General features: G+C 39.8%; 1 protein-coding gene, 1 long non-coding RNA gene and 1 other non-coding gene across 4 annotated transcripts in view; 1 reads left to right on the top strand and 2 right to left on the bottom strand.

Moving 5' to 3' along the window:
- The window catches only part of LOC138990988 (uncharacterized), a 426,908-nt gene that overhangs the window by 294,961 nt on the left and 106,205 nt on the right, over positions 1-25,742 (top strand). The gene's annotated exons all lie outside the window — the stretch shown is intronic.
- Positions 8-25,742, bottom strand: APIP (APAF1 interacting protein). 2 transcript variants are annotated; one of them, XM_070383568.1, is made up of 7 exons: positions 25,535-25,742; positions 13,680-13,780; positions 8,048-8,096; positions 5,513-5,630; positions 3,712-3,844; positions 865-1,032; positions 8-311 (listed from the first exon to the last, which is right to left on the bottom strand). In XM_070383568.1, exons 1-7 carry the CDS (start codon positions 25,589-25,591, stop codon positions 212-214), a joined length of 726 nt encoding a protein of 241 aa, XP_070239669.1. In that variant the 5' UTR covers positions 25,592-25,742; the 3' UTR covers positions 8-211. The 2 variants fall into 2 exon arrangements, with proteins under 2 accessions (XP_070239669.1, XP_005890958.2); XM_005890896.3 differs by having other exon boundaries at positions 3,712-3,847; positions 25,535-25,733.
- TRNAS-GGA (transfer RNA serine (anticodon GGA)) lies at positions 16,715-16,786 on the bottom strand. Its single transcript has one exon. It is a non-coding gene; the product is annotated as a tRNA-Ser (tRNA).

Below are 25,742 nucleotides of genomic sequence, written 5' to 3'. Positions count from 1 at the left end.
AAACACATTCATTATAAAATTTTTATTCCATTGTATTGTCATTTAAAATTATAAGAATGTAAGCAAATATCACCCAGTGTCAGAAGATCTGCCTTGTTTAGTGACAAATCAATAGTTTCATAGACATTTTCAATTCATTTAAAAAAGGTCATGTCATTTATGTAATAATTAAGATAAGCTTTATCTCTCTATATAGTAAACTTCCACTGACTTATACAATCCCATTTTCTCCAGCGGGAAGCTGGGCTGGGTCCAGCCCTACTTGCTTCATTGATATGGCAACATCAAACAAATAGTCATAACACTCACACCTGTTTAAAAAAATAAAAAGCAAAAAGCATTAGAAGTGTTTGGTCAGAGTTCTCCACTTCTAACAATTACATTTTCCCTCTGCATCGAGTGAACCCTGTTCCGAGTAATTTTCTTCCCCCTCAATTCTATGCAAAGGGTTTCTTATTTTGTCTCTAACATTATTTAAAAAAGGAATCATACCATATCATGCCACATACTATATACTTCTCAGGAAATAAAAGAGTTTAAAGTAGACTACTTACCTAAATTTAAATTTTTTATTATGTGCCATTTTTGTAAATAAATGTAGCAAATCATCCTAGCCCTCAACTGAGAGAACAAGAGCTGTTGCTCCTTTATATCAAAGAGCACAGTAACTTGCCAAACAACAGCTAACCTGAAAATTATTTCTTAACAAAAGAATATATAATACAAATAAAATATCTAGAAATAATGAACTATGAAATTGGTTTAAATTCAGATTAAACCAATTTGACCAGTGACACACCAAAAAAAGTCATCCTTCTTTGAAAGTGTGGTGACTGGCCTTGACGTTCCTTGGTTTACACTTACATGGTTTTAGCCTTCTCCCACGTCTCTCCCCAGACGTAGACTCCATGCCGTCTGACTAGCACTGCACAGGAGTCTGGGTAATCATTCATTGCCCGAGCCATGCGCTCTTTGAGGTCTTTCTCCTCAGGTGTGTTCTCAATAATAGGCACTACTAACATATCATCGTATCTGTAAGACAAAACATGCTCCTTTTTAAAACAAAAGAATTCATATATAAAACTGATCACTTTTTCAAATAATAAACTAGACATTCTCTTTATATCCGAGAAGCCACTCCAAATTATGAACAAGATGTTGCATGTCAGTCTGTGTATCCTGCATGAACAACTATATCAAAAGACGCCTTGGGAATCTGGCAGGCATTGTTCTAATCCTAAGTAGAAGTGGCAGAAATTTGTACAGGACACCAAAAGCTAACAAAGAAATTATCAAGATCATACCAGTATTTCCATGAAGCATAGAGAATCATAGTGTTTTGAACATAGGAAGGATTAACAATTGAACTACTTAAAGCAGGAATTTCCCAACAGTATGAAATCATTTTATTCTATCTCTGCAGGACCCGAAAGTGTCTTGGATAGGCCAATAAATACATGTGTGGTTTATGGTCCTGGGATAGCAAAAACCTTCTGAGTGAACCATTAAGGGTATGATAACATTTTTAGAACGTTCTCAAATCTATGATGTTAGAACTTGTTTTTACCTTATTTTTAGTAAGTACATGTGATGAAATCAAAATATGCATTTTTCATTTTTTGTTTCTGTAATAATACTCAAGCAAATAATCTGTCACTGGTAAAGTTACAACTATTTCTGAGGTCATATACAACCAATCAAAACTCAGACATATTTTCCTTGTAACATGAACTTCTCTTGCCTTGTTAATGTATCATCTGCTTTTTCACCCCCTCTGTAATGGCTACATTTAACTAAAATAAGTTCTATCAATAAACTATCAGAAATTACTACTTTAGGGAAGGTATAGAATAAATAGCGGTCATGTGATAAAGAACTTGGCCAATCATTATCATTAACAGAATGAGGTTGCCCATTATTTTACTTAAGTAAAACAGAGGTAATTATAAAATATCCTTAAACATGGAGGGAAAAATTGCTAGTCCCAAGTCTTTCCTAGTATTGGCCATAAAAACCACAAACTTATATTTTCCTCTACCATACATCAAACAGTCAGAAATAGCTCCAGGTGCAAAATAATTCCACAGTAAAGAAGACCTGAAAGCTAATCCAGTCCGATCTACTCCTTTTACAGAAGCAGAGCCTGGGGTAGTCCTCCAACTAAACAGCGTTCTTTTCACCCTTCCATAGGCATTCGCCTTCAAAAGGGAGGACAGTTACGTTTAACACGGTTACCTCCCCAATAAGAATTAGGCATTTGAAAGTTACCATTATTTTTAAGATGCACTTAAAATTTTTAAAAAGTAGAGTGCAAAATGTAAAAACTCCATCCTTTTCCCTACTTCATCCAGCTTTTTTTGCCCCTTCTTTTGACCGGATACTTAGGATTCTACCCAAAACGTGATTAAGTACCACTGCCCAGGAGCTGTGAAAATGACCCTGTTACTGATTTCCCAGCCAGGCTCAAACAGAATTGCAAAAACATCTCAAAAAACTTTGTACTCTTTAAGTTCCGAAACATTCAACATAATATATAAAAAGTACATACACTATGATGCATAACAAATGGCATCTTTGCATTCGCGTCATTCTTTTTTCCACAAATTCCAAAGACTCTCTGCTGGGCTCTGCTCCTATACCCACCGTTTCACATGTTCTTCTGACCTATTTTTATTTCTTCACTGAAGCAATCAAATGCCAATGAAATTGGTAACACACAAATGCCTCTCCTTCAAGACCCAGACGTGGAAAAGGTAGTATGTGGCTATGCTTTAGTATGTACGCTTTCAAAATTTAAATATTTAACTTCTGTAAGTAGGTGTTTCCCACTGCTGAGGAATGCTGTAGGCACACAATAAATATTAACTAAACTCAAGTCAACTGAGCTTCTCAGCACACTAGTTTAAACACGCACTGTTACGTGCAGTTAACAGTAACACACTGCCCTAAGAACACTTCAGTGAAACCGACACCCTTTTCCTCTCAACAAGCCAAAGTGGATTCAGCCCCTTTAGGAAATTAAGAAGGGTGAAAGTTCAGGAACAAGAATGCCCAAACATTTAGATGAAATGCTGAGCCTGTCCCTGAGTCCCAGGAACACGTTTCTTCGTGTCACTACATTGTAGATTGATGAATAATGGCCACATTTTTGTGGGCTGGTAGACTTAGCTGATTTTGTCTAAAGGGCCTCTGTTCTATATTATCTATGCCCCTTTCCACACTGAAAATTATAAGCATATAGAGATCTAAATTAAAATAATTATAAATTTTTTAATGAAAATTTTTTAGAAATACTACATGAAATCCAAACGAAGCATAAACTTTAGTCAGAGCTGAAACTTCCTGAAGACAAAGTGAAGGTGAGGAGCGCTTATTCTCGGGTTGTTTCAGCAGAGGAACACAGTCTTTCCATCTCTACAGAAATCTCAGTCCAGTCCTTTTCTTTTTACTCCAACAAACATTTCATTACTCATGTTGGCAATAATTTACCAAGGCTGAGTTGGGAATGGGGAGAAGGAAGGGAGGCATACGATTTGTATCACTGAGAATAGATCTGGAACTATAATATTAAGTGGAGTATTAACTAACACAGATACATAACGTCGCATTAAATACATAAAAATATCAGGATCCCGTTTATCACAAGAAGGAGAAATACTGTTCAAATTATTTAAGCACAAAAAAAAGTGGCGGGGGTGGCGGTGGAAATACCTGTAATACCCTCCTGAGGTACATTTCTTTATTCCTTTGATCATCTCTTGATGTGTAATTTTAAACTCCTTTCCTGGGAAGACAAGGGTGGCCATGACAGCAGCTTTAGAATGGGTATGGATCACAGCACCTGCTTCTGGGGTGGGGGTGGGGGGGAAGAATATAGTCACATGTTCAGTGAAAAGCAAATTACCCTTTTTAAGGAGTTTATATATATATATATATACACACACACACACATACACACATACACACACATATTTATATACGGTTATGGACTTGTTTTTTTTGGCATGGAATAATAAGTTGGCAGTGGGTAGGAGAGGAGGAAGGGAGGTAGGAAAGAGAAGAGTCAGAAAGTGAAAAGAAAAACAGTAAACTTTATCCAGCAAGCGGACAATGCGCGCAATACTTTATACACGTTCAAAAACATTTTTCAGATGGTCTGAAGTACAGCTATTATAATAATGGAGATCATTATCATAATGCTATGACCACTCAATTAGGGATTCCTACATCTCCTTTAAAGATGTTTTCTCTTTGTATTATCACAACAACCATCTCTCCCATTTAATGGTCAAGGCTCAGAGATTGTTAAATAACTTATCCATGGTTATTTAACTACACTGTCCAACTTTAGACAGTAGTTGAAAACTTGGGATTTGAACCCAGGTCAGCCTGACCCTTGACCAAGATAGGCTTTATAGTGTAGGCCACATCTTGGTGACATGAGGGATGATTGGGATTTTAAGATATAGATGCAATGGGTTTACCTAAAAAAGAATTTGTACACTATAAAACTCAGTAATGGCTATTTTTGCAAATGGAAGTTTATTTAGCGTTTTCGCTAAGAAAGATTCTTCAGGCTGGCAGAATCTGCTGCTGAAGTTTCATCCTGTCAATAGTAGCCGGTAATGTCTGGGAACAGAACATAGCACGATTATTCCCTGTATACTGATTTCATTCAGGGGCTATACTAAAGCATGGTCTTTATGACTTCATTGCAATGGTAAGTCAGTACTTCAGTTATACTTTCTTATTTTTACATTGTCCTTTAGGTTCAACCTTTCTAGGTTAGTTTTCTACCACAATTTCTGGGAATTACTAATAAAATTAGTCATACTTTTGTTATACAGTAAATTTTTCAAAAAAGAGAGGACCACTCCCACTGAAGTGAAGAAAAGACCATGATTTTCCCTCCTTTGTAGTTTGATTAATTTCTACTACAAGTTCGCAGAGGTATAACTCTAAACTAAGAGTAGGAACTGGATTGTATATATAATAGTTGGTTAATTTGACAATCTAGTGGAGTCATACTCATCTAGATTGGAATTCTGGCCCCAGTACTCACTAGCTGTTTATTTTGGGAAAATCCTCCCACAGCCTCTGTCCTCTCATGTATAAAATGAAATACTAATGGACCTTCCACAGGGCTGATGTGAGGACTGAATCAGTTAACACGTTTAGAATTGCACATAGCAGGTATTTAAGAAATTTGAATTACAACAATAATTGCCATTATTTAGGGGGGAGTTCTATTGTTTAGTTGCTAAGTCATGTCTGACTCCTTTACAGTCCCATGGAGTATAGCCTGCCAAGACTATAGTCCATGGGATTTTCCAGGGAAGAATACTGGAGTGGGTTGCCATTTCCCTCTCCAGGGGATCTTCCCGACCCACAGATTGAACTTGTATCTCCTGCATAAGCAGGAGGATTCTTTATTACTGTGCCAAACAGGAGAGCCCATTTAGGGGAGCCTACTCTGCAAATATTCGTTATGTTGAGTACATTTTTTACCAACCTCTCATTGTGTAAGCATTCATAAAAAGAGGAGTGCACTGGCTTTTTTTAAGATTCTTAGATGGCGGAGGTCCACTTATGTCCTTTTCATTGATGTCACAAACAAACATGTCTTCAGGCTATTTAGAGAAGGAAAAAGAAAAGAAAAGGTTCATAAAATATCAATGAGAAATGTCTTCTTTCTTGTTTGTCTATAGTGTATATACATAGTGTGAATATATGTGTTCAGCTCACTTCAGTCGCTCAGTCGTGTCCGACTCTTTTCGACCCCATGAATTGCAGCACGCCAGGCCTCCCTGTCCATCACCAACTCCTGGAGTTCACTCAAACTCATGTCCACTGAGTCGGTGACGCCATCCAGCCATCTCATCCTCTGTCATCCCCTTCTCCTCCTGCCCCCAATCCCTCCCAGCATCAGGGTCTTTTCCAATGAGTCAACTCTTTGCATGAGGTGGCCAAAGTACTGGAGTTTCAGCTTTAGCATCAGTCCTTCCAATGAACACCCAGGACTGATCTCCTTTAGAATGGACTGGTTGGATCTCCTTGCAGTCCAAGGGACTCTCAAGAGTCTTCTCCAATACCACAGTTCAAAAGCATCAATTCTTCGGTGCTCAGCTTTCTTCACAGTCCAATTCTCACATCCATATGTGACCACTGGAAAAATCATAGCCTTGACTAGACAGACCTTTGTTGGCAAAGTAATGTCTCTGCTTTTGAATATGCTATCTATGTTGGTCATAACTTTCCTTCCAAGGAGTAAGCGTCTTTTAATTTCATGGCTGTAATCACCATCTGCAGTGATTTTGGAGCCCCAAAAAATAAAGTCTGACATTGTTTCCAGTGTTTCCCCATTTATTTGCCATGAAGTGATGGGACCAGATGCCATGATCTTCATTTTCTGAATGTTGAGTTTTAAGCCAACTTTTTCACTCTCCTCTTTCACTTTCATCAAGAGGCTTTTTGGTTCCTCTTCATTTTCTGCCATAAGGGTGGTCATCTGCATATCTGAGGTTATTGATATTTCTCCCGGCAATCTTGATTCCAGCTTGTGCTTCTTCCAGCCCAGAGTTTCTCATGATGTACTCTGCATCTAAGTTAAATAAGCAGGGTGACAATATACAGCCTTGACGTACTCCTTTTCCTATTTGGAACCAGTCTGTTGTTCCATGTCCAGTTCTAACTGTTGCTTCCTGACCTGCATACAGGTTTCTCAAGAGGCAGGTCAGATGGTCTGGTATTCTCATCTCTTTCAAAATTTTGGATTTAAATATTTATATAATTATAGTCTCACTCAAAAATATGTAGCCATTTTGAGAAATAAAAATGTTTTCTACTAACCAAAATAATCTCAAAAGAGTTAAAAAAAAATCCATCTTTAGAATTTGAAGAAAAAAATTGTTATGGAAAATTTAATATGCAAGTATGAGATTATCATTTCATTGATTTAATTTCTCAGTTTTGCCATGTAATTTCACAACTATATTTCAGAGAGACTATATGATCACTATTTTAGGATGGGTATCATAATTTTTTTTCAATATTTCATAATATAAGAGGAAAAATAGAGAATAAAATTTTCTTATTCCTTGAGAATCTTACCTGGTACTCAGAAATGCTAATCTCGATGAGGCATGTTATTTTTTAAGTTCTAAAGAATTAGGTTTTTCCTAGTAACATGCATATTTCTGACTTGTAACTCTCATTTGCCAGGGTTTATTATAAACTACCATATAAATTCTTTATTAATGAAGCATTATGTCTTCGAGAGAATTAAGTATTATGTACTTGTTTTAACTCTATTCTGGGTATTATTCTAGCATTAATACAGAAGGGGTCCTCTCAAAATTTTGAAACAAAGTTTTATAACTTTGGAAGAGCTTTGCCATTATTAAATATGAGTTGATTTGGTCCATTTGGTCCAATCTGATTAACCTATTAGCCTGATAAAAATGGGGAGAAGGCAATGGCACCCCACTCCAGTACTGTTGCCCGGAAAATCCCATGGATGGAGGAGCTTGGTAGGCTGCAGTCCATGGGGTTGCTAAGAGTCAGACATGACTGAGCGACTTCACTTTCACTTTCCACTTTCATGCATTGGAGAAGGAAATGGCAACCCACTCCAGTGTTCTTGCCTGGAGAATCCCATGGACGGAGAAGCCTGGTAGGCTGCAGTCCATGGGGTCGCACAGAGTCGGACACGACTGAAGCGACTTAGCAGCAGCAGTAGCAGATAAAGATGGTGTTACAATGCTGCAGTTACAATCATCTTTTATTATGATTTAAGACTGCACTATTCACTTTTGCCCTGTAGAGGCTGAGAGAAGATTTAGAACTCCTGGTGACATGCAGGACCATTACCACCTTAAAAAAATTTAGTAGTTACTTAACAAATGTTTGCTGATTAGTTATTTAAATTATCACAATATAATTTCCCTTCAAAACTAACATTTTTTTTAACATTAATTCCATTTCACAAAACAATAATCAGGTAGAGAAGATGAGACATTTAGGTTTAAGAAGGATCCCTTTATCATACCTGAATCCGTTCCTTTTGCACTCCTGAAGGAGCAATGTAGATTTCATTGCTGGTGATACAAAATATAGAAATTGGTATTTATTTAACTCTATTGTCCTGCTTTTGCAAAAAAGAAGTGTATCCTTGCAGTCCAATCATTACTCGTCTTTATAAATCAAGCCATACAAATAGCAGCTTTATTCAATTAATAGAATAGGCTGTATAGAAAGAACAGCAAGCTACTTTAATGTCTTTATAACGCTGGTGACACAATAAAATGTTGATAGTTGCTTCTGTCTTCTACATTTTCATATAAAGTTCTTTATTTCTTTTTATGGTGCAAAATTAATGGTAACCAGGCTTTCATCTAGTTAGGATAAATACATCTGAAAACACAAGTCTTTAGCATCTTTAAGCATCAATAAGCAGAGCTGATCTTGCTAGACATGAAACACAGTAATTCTAAAATCTAATCAGGAAAATATGCTACTCAAAGTCTTACAAGGAATCGGGTTTCATTTTGTTGTTTGAAATGCTCTTATTACAAAACATGAAGTTCAGAGACCTCTGCTGGATGGCTGGTTAAATTACAGCTTTAACCCTGGGCTACTTTTTTGGGTGGAACAGTATGCTTCCTAGTTGAAAAACACTTCTATCTTGTGAAACTACATGGTAACAAAGCTAAAACAATTGCAGAAAGTTAAAAATGTAAAAGGCATGGTTACATCTGGAGATCTCTGTTATACAGCACTTGTGCTAAGGGAGGATGCTACAGCATTACCACAAGGTGCTTTCAAATTTGATTTGGAAATTAATTTCAAAATCTCTAAATTCTCTCCACCCTCAACAAAGATCCTCTGGCTCATGTATCACTTTCAGTTGCTGCCAGAGGGTGTTAAAGAGCTGCCACATAATGCAAATGAAGGAAATACCAGCAGCTGCATGCTCCAGCTTCTGCCACTGAGGCATGGACTAGGGACACTAAATCAATATTAACTGTTTCTGAAGGAGACTCCCAGGGCTTCCTAGGGGATGCTAGTGGTAAAGACCCCGCCTGCCAATGTAAGAGATATATGAGACATGGGTTCAACCCCTGGGTAGGGAAGATCCCCTGGAGGAGGGCATGGCAACCCACTCCAGTATTCTTACCTACAGAATCCCATGGATAGAGGAGCCTGGTGGGCTACAGCCCACAGGGTTGCAAAGGATCGGACAGGACTGAAGCAACTGAGCATGAACACACAAAAGAGACTCACAGACTTAGAGAACGAACTTATGGTTGCTGGGGGTAAGGATGGGGGAAAGGATATTTAGGGAGTTTGGACATGTACACACTACTGTATTTGAAATGGATAACCAACAAGAACCTACTGTATAGCACATGGAATTCTGCTCAACACTATGTGGCAGCCTGGATGGGAGGGGTGTTTGAAGGAGAATGGATACATGTACATGTATGGATGAGTCTATCTGCTGCCCACCTGAAACTATTACAACATTGTCAATTGGCTATACTCCAAAATAAAATAAAGAGTTAAAAAAATATCAACTGTTTCCCACAGAAAATGAGGATGACTAGCTATACTGCATCAAGCTGCCAAAGCTGGGGTTACAAATAAACCTATAGACTTAGAACTGACAAAATGTAAGGAAGTTCCTTTAAGGTATACTCATAAATTAAAGTCTAGAAAATAAATGCCGGGTATGAAAGTGAAAGTGTTAGTCGATCAGTCGTGTCCGACTCTTTGTGATCCCACGAAACTGTAGTCCACCAGGCTCCTCTGTCCATGTAATTCTCCAGACAAGAATACTGGAGTGGGTAGCCATTCCCTTCTCCAGGGGAATCTTCTCGACCCAGGGATCAAACCCAGGTCTTCAGCACTGCAGGCTAACTCTTCACTATCTGAGTCACCAGGGAAGCCCAAATGCCTGATAAAGAGAGTGAAATACAAAGTACAGGAAGCTTTGTTCAAGCACTCATTTTCACAATGTAGTTACTACTTTAGAACTTTGTTGCCTAAGAAAATCATAGAGTGGCATTCCTCCGGAACCAGTGGCAATGCATAGGGATCATACTGTCAAAAAGGACCCCTTATAAATACCAGAGATCCAAATCTTTTGTCCTCATGTAACATGAAGAACATGAAAGAGACTCTGGAATCATGTGTGGTACGTAATCCAATCACCCCTGCTGGGAAGTGGACTTGTAGGTCTTCTCACGCGGGAAGATATTTATGCAGCCCCGGAAAAAGACCCAGATAAAGTTCACAACAGTCTGCTGTAAATAAGCCCTCAGTAGTGAAAGCATGGAATCCTAACCACTGGACCACCAGGGAATTCCCTAGTATGCTAAATCGGGTTTTATTACTACTTTTGTAAAATAGAAATCAGTTTAGATTTTGGTCAATTTTGATTAAACAATTAGCTAAATAGATTTTAGAAAAAAATATATTTACACCTACAAGGAAGGAGATATCCGGATAAAAATACAGAGATGATAGAGCTTTTATTTTGGGAAGGACAAATGCTAAAGACTAAAAGTAAAGCATTTCTTGGGACTGTAAGCCACAAAAGAAAGCATGCTGAGTTTCAAGGTATTACGTTTGGGAATTTGTTTTCTCCACACTCCCTGCTCTTTCACTCTGGTGAGCAGAGGGACAAACCGCAGGAGTTCATAATACATGTACATGTACTGCTTCCACTCTTATTTACTTAAAAAAATCCTTTAAATCTTACTATGCTTCAATTATCTTGTCTACAATATGGGTTTATTAATTTTAATTTTAGTAGCATACAACAGGATTAGTGTTTCTGACACATAAAAACATTATGCTGTGAAAATAGGAAATGTTAAATGTGAAAGGTAGGAGCCCAACCTAAACACAATGGCTACTAAGTATTCTGGAATAGCCTTGACTATGGTTATTTTCTTGATCCTCCATTTCTTCCTTTGATTTAACATTCATCTGTGTCCTAAGCTGTCTTTTCTTGTTTGGCACCACACATCAGGAGCATATAAACTGGACTGATAGCAGCCAAACCCTGGAAATGTAAATAGTTTCATTTTCTCCAAAGGGCTTACTGCCACACTTACTATGGAAACATAATCTATTGGGTTTGTGCTTCATTCCAAATATATCTGCTCTGAAGCATCAGAAAAAACTTTCATTAACATGAGAATATTAATATCATTGATGAAATTATTGATATGGGTCTACAAAGTCATTTAAATATTAGGGAGAAAATTCAACATTTTACTACAAATTACCCATTTTACTCTATGAAGCACAAATTTAGTAAGATCCCAAATGCAGTGACATACAATCGTGGCTGTTTTCACCTGTGACCTCCAGGCGGCGCTCCTCACCAATTAAGAATCTAATAACAGGCATTTTACAAATACAAGGCAACTTCCCTACAAATTGACTGTAATGCTACAAAGTCAATTAATTTTAAAATGCGCCCCTCAGGGCTTTAGCATAACCACACACAATTTTAGTGAATGGTTCTACATTTTAATTACAGTCTTTTATATCTTTATTTTTAAAAAAAATTTCTTCTTGAGATCTGCAATGGCTCCTTGCTTACATTCTGTTTTTAATTTTGCTATTTTTTTTTAAAGAGCCAATTGGAAAAAGTTATTTTAATTCAGCTTGGTAGAAAGCTCTGTTTCTTACATATGTACGTGTGTGTGTGTGTGTGTGTGTTGTGTCCGACTCTTTGTGACCCCATGGACTGTAGCCCACCAAGCTCCTCTGTCCATGAAATTTTCCAGGAAAGAATACTGGAGTGGGTTGCCATTTCCTATTAGCGGGGATCTTCCTGACCCAGGGATCTAACCCATATCTACTGTGTCTCCTGAATTGGCAGGCGGATTTTTTTTACCACTGCACTGCCTGTGTGTGTGTGTGTGTGTGTGTGTGCGCGTGCGCTCAGTCGTGTCCAGCTCTTTGTGGCCCCATGGACTGCAGGCTGCCAGGCTCCTCTGTCCATGGAATTTGTGGACTGCAATCTGCCAGGCTCTTCTGTCTATGGAATCTTCAGGCAAGAAATACTGGAGTGGGTTGCCATTTCCTACTCCAGGGGATCTTCTCGACCCAGGGATCGAACCTGAGTCTCATGCACTGGCAAGTGGATTCTTCACCACTGTGCCACCTGGGAAGCCCTTATTCGTATACGGTACAAACTAGTATTTCTGACAATGCAATTAAAAAGCAGGTTACTAAAGGCAAGGTTTAGAACATGATTTATTATAAATAATACAGCTCAAAAACAAAATTACTAGGACTCAACTCCTAAATGAAAAAATGAAACAACTATAATAACAACAAGTGTTATAGGACTTTGTTGTGAACAGGTCAACTTGAAAGTTTTGGCAAAATACTCTGAAAACCTGTGAAATACTGATTGACACAGTAGCACTGGGTTGATGGTAAGAGGACCCACGTAACGGAGGTACCATGTACTACGAGGAACAGGACCTTTGCAGACCAAGAGCCTCCCTACATATGAACTCTGACAGCTGTTGAATAAGGCCTCTCCTGACGTTTCCCACAGTTTAATTATATTTCATGAGTTTCTTGGTAATTTGAAGCAGATTAAGTTTCAATGGCATCATCTTGTGGTATGCCACAAAGTCCCTTTAGTCTAAAATGTTCTGATTATAGAAACTCCCCTGGTGGTTCAGTGATTAAGAAGCCATGATTCCAAAGCAAGGCGCAAGAGTTCAATTCCTAGTTGGGGAACTAAGATAACTGCATGTTGCGAGGCCAAAAAAAAAAAAAAAAGTTTACTGATTACATTTTACATTCTATTCTTTTTTAAACAATGCAGCCTCCTTGGAGGTGTTACTCTATATATTCAATATCACATAAATATTGCAGTAGTCCAATTTTGTTAAAGAAAGTGAATTAGGATAAAGAAATAAATCAAGTTACTCAATTTAATATTCAGCCTCCAGACAATTAATATTCCTAAAACATTTCAGGAGGAAAAATATTAATCCTGTTCCAGAAACACTTAAGGGAATCAGATTCTACAACCTTTATTTTCATTGTAAGTAGGTTACTTATTTTTTCATCCTCTTAAAGGAATGACACTGAATAAATCTCATGAACAATTAAATACTATTTATTCCTTCTACTTCAAGTCAAATATCTCTTGTTTTGTCCTGTGAGCAACATGGACCCGCAGGTATTAAGTTCATTAATAACGATACATGTAGTTAGAAACGCATATTGCCTTTTTTTACTCAAAATGTAATTTTTAGGATTTTTGGATGGTTAACAATCTGTATCTAAGTGACTCTGAAATATGTATCTGAACCTTTGAAACAAATCCTGTCTACCCAGAGGGGATCCTTTACAGTTCCAGACACAAACATATCCAGCAGCATGTTAGTTAACTTTGGTACTCCAAAGACTGGGACCAAATTATTTGGATTTCAAATTGTGGTTCTTAAGTCCACAGGTATTTATTATATATGCAACATCTAGAGCACACTTACTCCATTGGGTTATGCAAATACCTATTTCTCTATTTAGAAACTAACTACCTTGAGAACCATAAGAAACCGATCATCAGCTGTTCTTTGACATAATACATGTTACGCTCTTGGTGGTCTACTTATACGGAGAATCAGCCAGAAACTTACCCATGCTTCAAGCTAATTCCTCCTCCAGTCCCAGTGACCCAGCCCAGATGGTAGAACTGCTTGCACAGCTCTGGGATCAGGTATCTTGGATGTTCCTTGTCCTTAAAAAGAAGATAATGATTTCTAAATAGACATTATTTTATCCAGTAACTATTATAGGAAGTGACTTGATATCTTACTAAAATATATATAATATATACTTACATACTTACTATAATACATACTATATAATATATACTTACTATAATATATACTGCTGCTGCTACTGCTAAAGTCACTTCAGTTGTGTCCGACTCTGCGCGACCCCATAGACGGCAGCCCACCAGGCTCCCCCGTCCCTGGGATTCTCCAGGCAAGAACACTGGAGTGGGTTGCCATTGCCTTCTCCAATGCATGAAAGTGAAAAGTCAAAGTGAAGTCACTCAGTCGTGTCTGACTCTTAGTGACCCCATGGACTGCAGCCTACCAGGCTCCTCCATCCATGGGATTTTCCAGGCAAGAGTACTGGAGTGGGGTGCCATTGCCTCCTCTGATAATATATAATAGATATCTCTAGTAAAAAACCAATTTAAGGAAGTTTAAGAAAATCTACCATAGAGAGGATACTGTGAGAGAGAAAATTATTACAAAATATACTTTGTTTTTAATGTTTGGAAAGTGGATCTGCCATATTGTTTGGCAACCTAGAATCATTCAGTTAAGGGCCACACAGTCCAATACTATGGAACAAGTTATAACAATGAGGTGGGGAAATGCCAGATTATATTGCAAAGTGTCTTACTGAAATGGTTGAAATAAAATAGAATCTAGTGCTGAAACAGACACACTTCAGTCTACCCAGAAGATTTCTTTAAACAAAACAACTTTTTCAAAACACCTCATTAAGGCATGAAGTACATGATATATACTATGATAGTTATTTTTTCATCTTCTCTGTGTTGGTTCAATTTTTTTTTCTAAAAAAAGTCCTTTTTCCATAGTAATTATACTGTTTTCTATTATTACAAAATCAATGTATACTCATTATGGAATATAAGTCAAGAAAATGACATAAAAAGCACTCAGAAGGAATCATAATTAATATTTTCTAGGCCCCATTCTCAGAGAAGGCAATGGCACCCCACTCCAGTACTTTTGCCTGGAAAATCCCATGGATGGAGGAGCCGGGAAGGCTGGAGTCCATGGGGTCGCTGAGGGTCGGACACGACTGAGCGACTTCCCTTTCACTTTTCACTTTCATGCACTGGAGAAGAAAATGGCAACCCACTCCAGTGTTCCTGCCTGGAGAATCCCAGGGATGGGGGAGCCTGGTGGGCTGCCATCTATGGGGTCGCACAGAGTCGGACACAACTGAAGTGACTTAGCAGCAGCAGCAGCAGGCCCCATTCTATGAAGATATATGTTGGGATAACATCTTACTGTTTAAGATGTTATATAAGTAATATATGAGATATAATTGACATATAACATTATGTTTCAGATGTACAACATGATGATTCCACATTTATATAGATGGTGAAATTATCAGTACAATAAATCTAGCTGAAATAAAAGCTCCACTTTTATATATGTCTGGTGATTATTTGTTTAGAAAAGAAAATAAAGCATTTCCCCCTTTTGGTAAAGCTAAAATGAATGAAAACAAAAACAACAATAAAGAAATACCATGAATTCCATTTTGGCAGTAATGATTTATAACCCTTACCTTGAAAACAACTAAAACAGCTGAGTTATTTTAAAAAACATTTCAAAATATATTGCTTAGCTGGCTGGAAAATAAGGTTTCACGGGGGCCATTACAGAAAAGAGTGAGTCTACCTGGGAGGGAAATGAGGTCCTATAACTTCCTTGACGGCATCTGAAAAACTCTGGTGACCTAGTGCTTCAATTTTGATAGCTGTGCAAGTCACTAGAAGCACAAGATAAAACCTAAGGTATGCTCCAAACGGGGCATCCAATAGAAAATCCCTACATAAGGCACTATACTCTCCAGATTAAAGTGAACAAGAAATAGACGCACTGTGCAGCAAAGCACAGTCAGCAAATCTGCCTGTAGAAAATCAGCACTGGGTAAAGGAGAAAAAACAGCTTTGAGTCCAAAGAGGGGTTATTATAGAACAGACTACATTTTTAGCTACTTATATGGGTATTTGAAATTATGGTATTTTCCCATATTCACTGTTAATATTATACATACTATTTTATTTTAGATAAGTATTGCTTGTGATAATTTGATGGAACAGACTTAAGAATATAAAATTAAGGATATGGAAAAGCTGAAATTTTTTAAAGTTCTGACTCAGCACAGGCTTCAGGGTTAATTGCTTACATTACCTGGGGCCTCAGTTTTGTTGTTGTTTAGTTGCTCAGTCATGTCTGGCTCTTTGGTGACCCCATGCATTGTAGCCCCCCAGGCTCCTCTGTCCATGGGATTCTCCAGGCAAGAATACTGGAGTAGGTTGCCATTTCCTTCTCCAGGGATCTTCCCTACCCAGAGATCGAACTGGTGTCTCCTGCACTGGCAGATGGATTCTTTACCACTGAGCCACCAGGGAAGCCCAGGCCTCAGTTTACTCATCCATTAAACGAAAACATGCTGAGGATTAAAATGACATAATGGATATATCCAATCCCAAAGAAAGACAATGACAAAGAATGTTCAAACTACCACACAATTGTACTCATCTCACACACTAGCAAAGTAATGCTCAAAATTCTCCAAACCAGGCTTCAACAGTATGTGACCTGTGAACTTCCAGATGTTCAAGCTGGATTTAGAAAAGCCAGAGGAACACAAGATCAAATTGCCAACATCCGTTGGATCACAGAAAAAGCAAGAGAGTTTCAGAAAAACATCTACTTCTGCTTTATTGACTACGCCAAAGCCTTTGACTGAGTGAGTGAGTGAGTGAAGTCGCTCAGTCGTGTCCGACTCTTTGCGACACCATGGACTGTAGCCTACCAGGCTCCTCCCTCCATGGGATTCTCCAGGCAAGAGTACTGGAGTGGGTTGCCATCTCCTTCTCCAGGGGATCTTCCCAACCCAGGGATTGAACCCGGGTCTCCCGCATTCCAGGCAGACGCTTTAACCTCTGAGCCACCAGGGAAGTCCTGAGTAGATCACAACAAACTATGGAAAATTCTTAAAGAGGTGGGAATACCCGACCACCTGACCTCCTCTTGAGAAATCTGTATGCAGGTCAAGAAACAACAGCTAGAACTGGACATGGAAGAACAGACTGGTTCCAAAAAGGGAAAGGAGTACATCAAGGCTGTATACTGTCATCCTGCTTATTTAACTTATATGCAGACTATATCATGCAAAATGTTGGGCTGGGTAAGCACAAGCTGGATTCAAGATTGCCAGGAGAAATATCAATAACCTCAGATATGCAGATGACACCACCCTTATGGCAGAAAGTGAAGAGGAACTAAAAGCCTCTTGATGAAGGTGAAAGAGGAGAGTGAAAAAGTTGGCTTAAAACTCAACATTCAAAAAACAAAGATCATGGCATCCAGTCCGATCACTTCATGGCAAACAGATGGGGAAACAATGGCAACAGTGAGAGACTTTATTTTCTTGGGCTCCAAAATCACGCAGATGGTGACTGCAGCCATGAAATTAACAGACACTTCGTCCTTGGAAGAAAAGTTATGACCAACCTAGACAGCATATTAAAAAGCAGAGACATTGCTTTGCCAACAAAGGTCCGTCTGGTCAAAACTGAGAGAGTCAATTCCTAGGCAGATTGATAAGATCCAGGGGTCCCCGAAGAGAGAGGGGTCTGGAATTCTCAAGGAGGAGGAAAGGACAAACTTTGTGGGTTTTTTTTTTTCCCTCTCTACATTCCTTAGTCTTAGTCACATAAAAAAAAATTTTTTTTTCTTTAAGCCCGGAACTGATGATTACACAACTCAGTTTAAACTCTGTATTAGGGATTATATAACCACAGTGTATCCTGCTTGAGGACAGTTTCTCCTTCCTGAAAACCTTCTGGCTAATCCTGTTACCTTAAAATGCAAATTATGGAAGTGGGTCTAGTAAGATCTTTACAACCTTGAGACATTCTTTTGATATACTGTAACAACTCATCAAAGTATATAATTCTCTCACTAACACTAGCGAGGGGGGCACTCTCCATCCCCCTTCTGATGTCTATGTCAGAAGCTTTCTCAGACCCTTTTCTTACTTTAATAAAACTCTGCTACACAAAAGCTCTTGAGTGATCAAGCCTGGTCCCTAGTCTCATAGCTAAATCTTCTTCAGAGATCACGAATGCGACATCATTCACCATAAGCTATCAAAGCTATGATTTTTCCAGTAGTCATGTATGGATGTGAGAGTTGGACTGTGAAGAAAGCTGAGCACTGAAAATTGATGCTTTTGAACTGTGGTGTTGGAGAAGACTCTTGAGAGTCCCTTGGACTGCAAGGAGATCCAACCAGTCCATCCTAAAGGAGATCAGTCCTGGGTATTCTTTGGAAGGACTGATGTTGTAGCTGAAACACTAATACTTTGGCCACCTCGTGCGAAGAGTTGACTCATTGGAAAAGACTCTGATGCTGGGAGGGGTTGGGGGCAGGAGGAGAAGGGGACGACAGAGGATGAGATGGCTGGATGGCATCACCGAGTCTATGGACATGAGTTTGAGTGAACTCCGGGAGTTGGTGATGGACGAGGAGGCCTGGAGTGCTGCAGTCCATGGGGTCGCAAAGTGTCGGACACGACTGAGCGACCGAACTGAACTGATAATGGACGTAAAGCAGGCAGCACAATGTGTGTCACAACGTTCATTTCCTTTCCACTTTAATCAATGAAAAATTTCTGAATTAAAATGAATAATAAAGCTATGTTGGTTTTTCTTATTTTTTCCTTTTTAAATCTAGCCAAAATTACTGATGCCTTGTATAATTTGCTATTTCCTTTTTTAGGAATATAAATGATATTTTCATTACATATTAAAATGCAGCCAATGAGAAGACTCCTGCAGTTTTCGATCCTTAAAACCATCAATTTGCACAGCAAGTTGCAAAAGTTATAGGAAATAGACTGTTCTTAAGCCTCGCTTCCCCCACCCTCACCCGCTACCCCCCCACCCCCACCCACCCCCCCCCTCGCCATTTCCCTTTTGTTTGTCTTTCCAGTACTGAGGTATTAGAACCATTAGCCAGCTTCCTGCTACAGGAGTTTAACAATGATACAGCAGCTGTTGTTAGTAAGGTTTCATGCAAATCCACAAAATTACAATTTCAAAAAAATAATTACTTAGCAGCAGGAACCAAGAGAGGTATATTTACTAAAAATGCAGTCATTTAAGTTGCCCAAAATGGTGAGAAAAGTAAAAATCAGAATACATATTTTAATAAGAATTGATAAGAAAGAAAAGATTTAGTTAGTATTTAGCTTTCCCCTGAATGTCAATAGTTATCTTGTTTGTTATTAAGTCTGATTTTTTACTTAGAATAAAGGTTTTGAAAGATATATCTAAAGATAGATTGCAATCAACTTCTTATAGTAGAGGTTCCATACAGTTACGGGCAACATTTAACAGTATTTTGTGTGTGTATATATATATATATATATATATATATATATGTTTTAAATTATTTAATTGGAGGCTAATTATTTTACAATATTGTGGTGGTTTTTGTCATATTGTATGAATCAGCCATGGGCATACATGTGTCCCCCAGTCCTAAACTCCCCTCTCACCTCCCTCCCCACCCCATCCATCTGGGTTGTTTTATACATATTAAAAACTAAGGCCTAAACAGTTTTTGAATCAATATTTCATATCCCCAATTTTTCAATCTAGTTATTGTTGTGACCCAAGGACTAAAGAGCAGATAAAACCATGGAGGGTCTTGGAATGCAGGAACAGAAAAGCCAGATCCTTATCATCCTTCCCTCCCCGGTGTTTTAACTATTAATGGATTTCAGGTCCTCCTGAGTAGTATAACCTGTCCACCCCCCCCCACCCCCGACCCCACAGGAAGAAGGTATTTGCCTTACTTTTCACCCCACCCAGTATAAGTGCCTCATCCAATCAGCAAATGACCCGCAAGCCCCCTATCCCACTCCTTTACCCTGGGTATAAAAAGTGGACTAAGGACCTTGTTCAACATTGGTTCTCCCTTGAGCTGGCCCGCTGTTCTAAGAGTGTCTCCCACTCTAATAAACTTTATTTAGCTCTCATGCTGTCTCATTTCTGGAAATTCTTTTCCAACCCGAGCTCGGACCATGACAGTTACTTTAAGGATTCAGCCTTGAATGTCACTGAGGTACCTGCTCACAGCCAGCCATGGCTCTACTCTCCTCCACCTTTTCTTTCAATTTAAGCATAACAGAGGCATGTATTTCTCAGAGGTTTTCCTGGGAGGGACTCTCCTACAATCATAAAATGAACACCTGTCAAAGGCATTTTAGCCCATCAACTAATGAGGGAATCAAAAAGATGGTACAACTGTGTGTACCAAAGAGAATTCAAAACACATACACCTGAAAATAAACAGGAATCCTGGATTTACAAATAAATAATAAAGAGAAACTGGACAATATCCACTACAGCAATAACCTGAATCTCTATCAGTTCAGTTCAGTCGCTCAGTTGTGTCCTACTCTTTGCAACCCCATGGACTGCAGCATGCCAGGCCTCCCTGTCCATCACCAACTCCTAGAGCTTACTCAAACTCATGTCCATTGAGTTGGTGATGCCATCCAACCATCTCATCCTCTATCATCCCCTTCTCCCACCTTCAATCTTTCCCAGCATCAGGGTCTTTTCGAATGAGTCAGTTCTTCACATCGTGGCCAAAGTATTGGAGTTTCAGCTTCAGCGTCAGTCCTTCCAATGAATATTCATGACTGATTTCCTTCAGGATGAACTGGTGGGATCTCCTTGCAGTCCAAGGGACTCTCAAGAGTCTTCTCCAACACCACAGTTCAAAAGTATCAATTCTTCAGTGGTCAGCCTTCTTTATGGTCCAACTCTCACATCCATACATGACCACTGGAAAAACCATAGCTCTGACCAGATGGATCTTTGTCAGCAAAGTAATGTCTCTGCTTTTTAATATGCTGTCTAGGTTGGTCATGACTTTTCTTTCAAGGAGCAAGCGTCTTTTAATTTCATGGCTGCAGCCACCATCTGCAGTGATTTTGGAGCCCCAAAAAATAAAGTCTGACACTGTTTCCCCATCTATTTCCCATGAAGTGATGGGACTGGATGCCATGATCTTAGTTTTCTGAATACTGAGTTTTAAGCCAACTTTTTCACTTTCACTTTCATCAAGAGGTTCTTCAGTTCCTCTTCACTTTCTGCCATACGGGTGGTATCATATGCATATCTGAGGTTATTGATATTTCTCCTGGCAATCTTGATTCCAGCTTGTGCTTCATCCAGCCTGGCATTTTGCATGATGTACTCTAAATATAAGTTAAATAAGCAAGGTGACAATATATAGCCTTGACCTACTCCTTTTCCAATTTGAAGCCAGTCCACTGTTTCATGTCTGGTTCTAACTGTTGCTTCTTGACTTGCATACAGATTTCTCAGGAGGCACGTAAGGCTGTCTGGTATTCCCATCTCTTGAAGAATCTTCTGCAGTTTGTTGTGATCCACACAATCAAATGCTATGACATAGTCAATAAAGAAGTAGATGCTTTTCTGGAACTCTCTTGCCTTTTTCACCATCCAACAGATGTTGGCAATTTGATCTCGCTTTCCTCTGCCTTTTCTAAATCCAGCGTGAACATCCAGAAGTTATCAGTTCGCTTACTGTTGAAGCGTCTCATTGAAGAGATTAACACACTCCTTCTGAAGGCTGGACATTCCCTTGGAGATTTTTCCAAGACTGAAGACCCGTTCACTTTACTTCCCCACTGCATCTCCCTCTCCATTCTGCCTTTTGACTTTAGGACCTTAGTTTCCTTGCTTCTCTCTAAACTATAAAAGAACCTGGCATCCAGACCCCAATAAGATGGTTATTTTGAGATGCTAGCATGCTATCTTCTCAGGCTGCCGCCTCCCGAATTAAAGTCTCTTCCTTGCCTCAACATCTTGTCTCTCAATTCAATGGCCTATCGTGCAGCGAACAGAGTGAGCTTGAACACGGTAACACAAGGAGCCCGGCTTTAACTCTGATATCCACTAGCTGAGTGCCCTATGTAAGTCAGTGACTCTTTCTGGGTATCGAGTTCCTTATATTAATAATCTGGATGAGTGATTCCTAGACTTCTGAATTTCAAGACCAATAGCTTTCGTTGCTGTTGTTCTTTAAATTTTAGGGACTGACATAAGATTGCCAAGTTACAACGTTAGTTATATTTAATCATTATCACATTCTTCAAAAAAGAAAGTGCATGTTTAACATAAAAAGAGTAGGAAGGATGTCAGAATAAAAGCTAGTCCTTTAAATTGAATGCAGTTAATTTTGTGGAATTCACTTTCCCATCATCCTAGCTTTTCTTACTTTAAAATACTAGAGTGTAAAGCTCTCACGTACTCCTATTTGGCCAGGATGAAGGTTATTTTTTCTTATTTGGCCTATTTGCCTACAACTTCTCCATTTCCCTCCAGCTTACCCTTCACTCTATTTTTAGTACTAATATAATACACTACTTTGATCACTTAAACTCCCTTCCTCAAATCATTTAATGATCAGATACCATGTCTTGGGTCTGTTAAGTCCTTCTGCTTTCTTGCTCCAATTTAACTTTCAAATGTTTTCACTTTTTTTTTTACATAAATCTCTCAGTTCTAGTCCACCTATGTAGTAATCAACCTCCAGGGTGGCCCTTAACGATGATCCCAGTTCTCTGGTTTCCACTTCCTGGTGAAGAGTTCCATCCCAAATTGTATGAGGCTGGTCTGTGTGAAGACCGACTGAGAAGTGATAGTCTGTCACTTCTGATATCAGGTTACTGAAGACTACAGCTTCTGTCTTCTGTGCTCTCCTTTGGATCAGCAGCTGCCATGTTATAGGGTACTACCTATGCAGAAGACCATACAGGGAAGAACTGACGCTTGGGCCAATAAAATGGGAGGAACAGAGGCCTGCCAGTAACTTTGTGAGCCTGGAAACACATCCCGGCTGCAGTCAAGGTTTGAATGCCTGCAGCTCTAGTTGACAGCTTGACTGCCATCTCATGAGAAACTTTAATTGTCAGAAACTGTGTGAGACAATGATTGTGTGTTACGCCTAAGTTTTGGGATACTTGCTATGCAGCAATAGATGACTTAAGACACATTATCTTGACAGCCAAGAATACATCATTTTCTCTTTGCACTGTTATTGCTCATGCTAGATCTCCAATTATCCCAACTCTAGCTGTCAAATTCTTATCAGCCTTCATACCCACTTCCCCTATGATTCCTTCTCTCATCTTCTCAGGCAGAAGTGATCCTTCCTCAAACTCTGTGTCACGGCAATTGCCCTTTGTACCTTTTTTGTGTACCTATTGAATAGCCCTCTCATTCATTTACTTAACAAAACTTTACTGAAGGCCCCGAAGAAATAAATATGAGTAAGATGAAATCCTTACCCTTGAGCGCTCAAACTCTAGTAAAAGTTGTAAAATCACAAAACAACATATAAAACAAGATGGTCCAGGGCATTATCAGAGTAGAAGCTACTTCTGGGAGGAAGCAGGAGTTGGGAAAGACCAGCAAGGAAGGGATGCTGAACTAAGTTTTAATAAAGGATGTGGCGGTGTACGCAGGTATGTGAAGAGGAGAAAGAGCATTTCAGTCAGAGAACTCTTAAGCACCTGCAACCAGAATTACGTTCTGTGGGATGGAGGCAGGTAGGGATAAAGACTGTAAGGATCTTTCATGCCATGCACTGGGGTTTGGACTTTATGTTACAGATGGTTGATAGCTGCTGAGTCATTTTAAGTAGAAGATGATTGGATCACATCTTGTTTTTGGAACATTTCTATAGGGGTAGTACAGAAGAAAGGCTGAAGGATGACCAAGGAAGCAAAAGACCAGACCAGACCAGAAGGCTGTGCGAAATAGTTTCAAAAAGAAATTTTAACGTGTGATGGTGGAGATGGATTTGGAAGATAAAGAAGTTAAAACGGATAGGCTTTGGGTAAGAAAACCTGAAAAAAAAGGCTTCAAGGAGGTCTGAGTTTTCAGTTGGCTGAGTTGCTAAGTGGATAGTGATACCAGTTTTAAGCATTCCTTGCCTGTCTACCACACATGTAGCACTTCTGGGAATTCAGCCCTGAACAAAACAGAGTCACTGCATTAATGGAATTTATACTCCAGGGGATAGTTTTTAAAAAGCTATGTTGGCTGAAAAAAAAAAAAAGGCACAACCTCAAAGTTAAGTTTCAGTTCAGTTCAGCCGCTCAGTCCTGTTTGCGACCCCATGAACCGCAGCACGCCAGACCTCCCTATCCATCATCAACTGCCGGAGTCTACCCAAACCCATGTCCATTGAGTCAGTGATGCCATCCACCAACCATCTCATCCTCTGTCGTCCCCTTCTCCTCCTGCCCTCAATCCTTCCCAGCTTAGCATAAAGTTAAGTTTAATTGGGGGTAAAATGAGGACTATAGGCAGGGAGACAGCCTTTCAGTTCTGAGGAACTGATCCAAAGTGGTGAGAAGGGAGGTCAGTTGATAGATTATTTTAGTGAAGGGGAGTTACATGGAATCAAGCCCACATTTTGGCCAAGGGTTGATGTTAATCACCAGAAGGTTGACGCTAGTCAGGAGGAACAGATGTCTCAATTATTTTAGTGCTTTTCTAGATAGGAGAAAAATGCAAGAAATTAATACTTATAAAATGCTCTCTTGAAAACAACTGTCTGACAGCCTGGTCTGCCAGGTTTTCCTAGAGTATCTCATTCCTGATCTCCTCTCTCTACTCCTTTCAGGGTGTGTTGAAAGTCTAACTCCAGCAGGTACTGACCTAACCCTTGTAGAAGCAGACAGTGGACGACTTTTTAAATGGCAGTGAAATGAAGAATAAACAAACTGTAGTACGTGGGAAGAAGAAAACTTATCTGTGTTAGTTACTTATTCACACAAGAATAGTGGTTGCCAAGAATTTACCAATAAAACCTGCTAGGCTGTGACCCACGTTACTACTTTTTAATTGGAACCTTCAGCCCCAAGAGATAATAACAGGAGAAATAAAGGAGCGAGTTTCGAGGGGGGGGGGCGGTGCTTTCCCTCCCTGCCTCTTAACTAAGCAAGGCTTCTCACGTTTTAATTGTTTATTCCTCTAGATTTCCTCCATACCCAAGGCCTAGCCCTTAATCATCACCCTGAGTACGTGGGTGTTCCAGAATGAAAAGGTATGCGCAGCCTAAGGGTGGATTTTCCTCTTCTGCTTAAGGAAAAATCCTTTTTAAGATCATTCCATAATCAATCTAACCGAGGTAGTCAAAGAGCAACTGCGCAGAGTAAAAGTGCGGGCAACAGTCCGAAGAGATGGCTCTGCGTACGTTTTCCCACTGCCTGCTGAGCGGCAAACGAAGGGCGCAGGAAAACAGCTGCAGAGCACAGTCTTAGCTCCCATTCCACTCCAGAGCTTCGAGTTTCCCCGAAGGTCTGTCTTTATGTTAAATGGGTTTGAGACACACATTAAAGACGCCCAATGCTCCCCCTCAGTTATTTTTCCCTTTTCAACGTTTGGTGCCCAGCCCTCGCGGCCGAAAACTCCCAGCGCTGAAAGCAAAGCTCGCCGCGTAGGCCGGGGCCTCAAGTCCACACGCGGGGAGCAGGCGGCGGCACACGGTGGTCGCGTCCGGCCCGGCGCAAAGCCCCACCCGGCCGGCGCCTCGCTTCCGCCGCCGCCTCGCCTCCTGGGAATAGAGGGCACCGACGGCCCCGCCCCTACCTGCGCGCGGCACTGCCGTAAGCAACAGTCTCCCTCTTGAGCGTGAGAGCCAGACATGGCCGGGACTAGCAGTACCCGCGCCTTGCCACCTTCGCACGGCTCTGCTCCTGGCGCTTCGCCTGGGCCAACGCAACGAGGCCCGAACTAAACTCAGGCGGCTCTGAGGGCAGCCTGGGGGCGGGGCGGACAAGATGAAAGGCGGGTCTGA

The sequence above is a fragment of the Bos mutus genome, chromosome 15 (assembly GCF_027580195.1).
Source record: "Bos mutus isolate GX-2022 chromosome 15, NWIPB_WYAK_1.1, whole genome shotgun sequence".
Taxonomy (NCBI): Eukaryota; Metazoa; Chordata; class Mammalia; order Artiodactyla; family Bovidae; genus Bos; species Bos mutus.
Note: the sequence above shows the minus strand (reverse complement) of the source record. Positions and strands in the feature narration are given on the sequence as shown.

What these genes read in the sequence shown, in the direction of transcription:
- APIP (XM_005890896.3), bottom strand. Translation starts at nt 25,591, where the DNA reads ATGTCTGGCTCTCACGCTCAAGAGGGAGACTGTTGCTTACGGCAGTGC. An exon ending in GGAATTAGCTTGAAGCATGG is followed by an intron (nt 8,097 to 13,679) that starts GTAAGTTTCTGG and finishes TTGTATCACCAG; the next exon opens with CAATGAAATCTACATTGCTC. An exon ending in GAATGCTTACACAATGAGAG is followed by an intron (nt 3,848 to 5,512) that starts GTTGGTAAAAAA and finishes CCCCCACCCCAG; the next exon opens with AAGCAGGTGCTGTGATCCAT.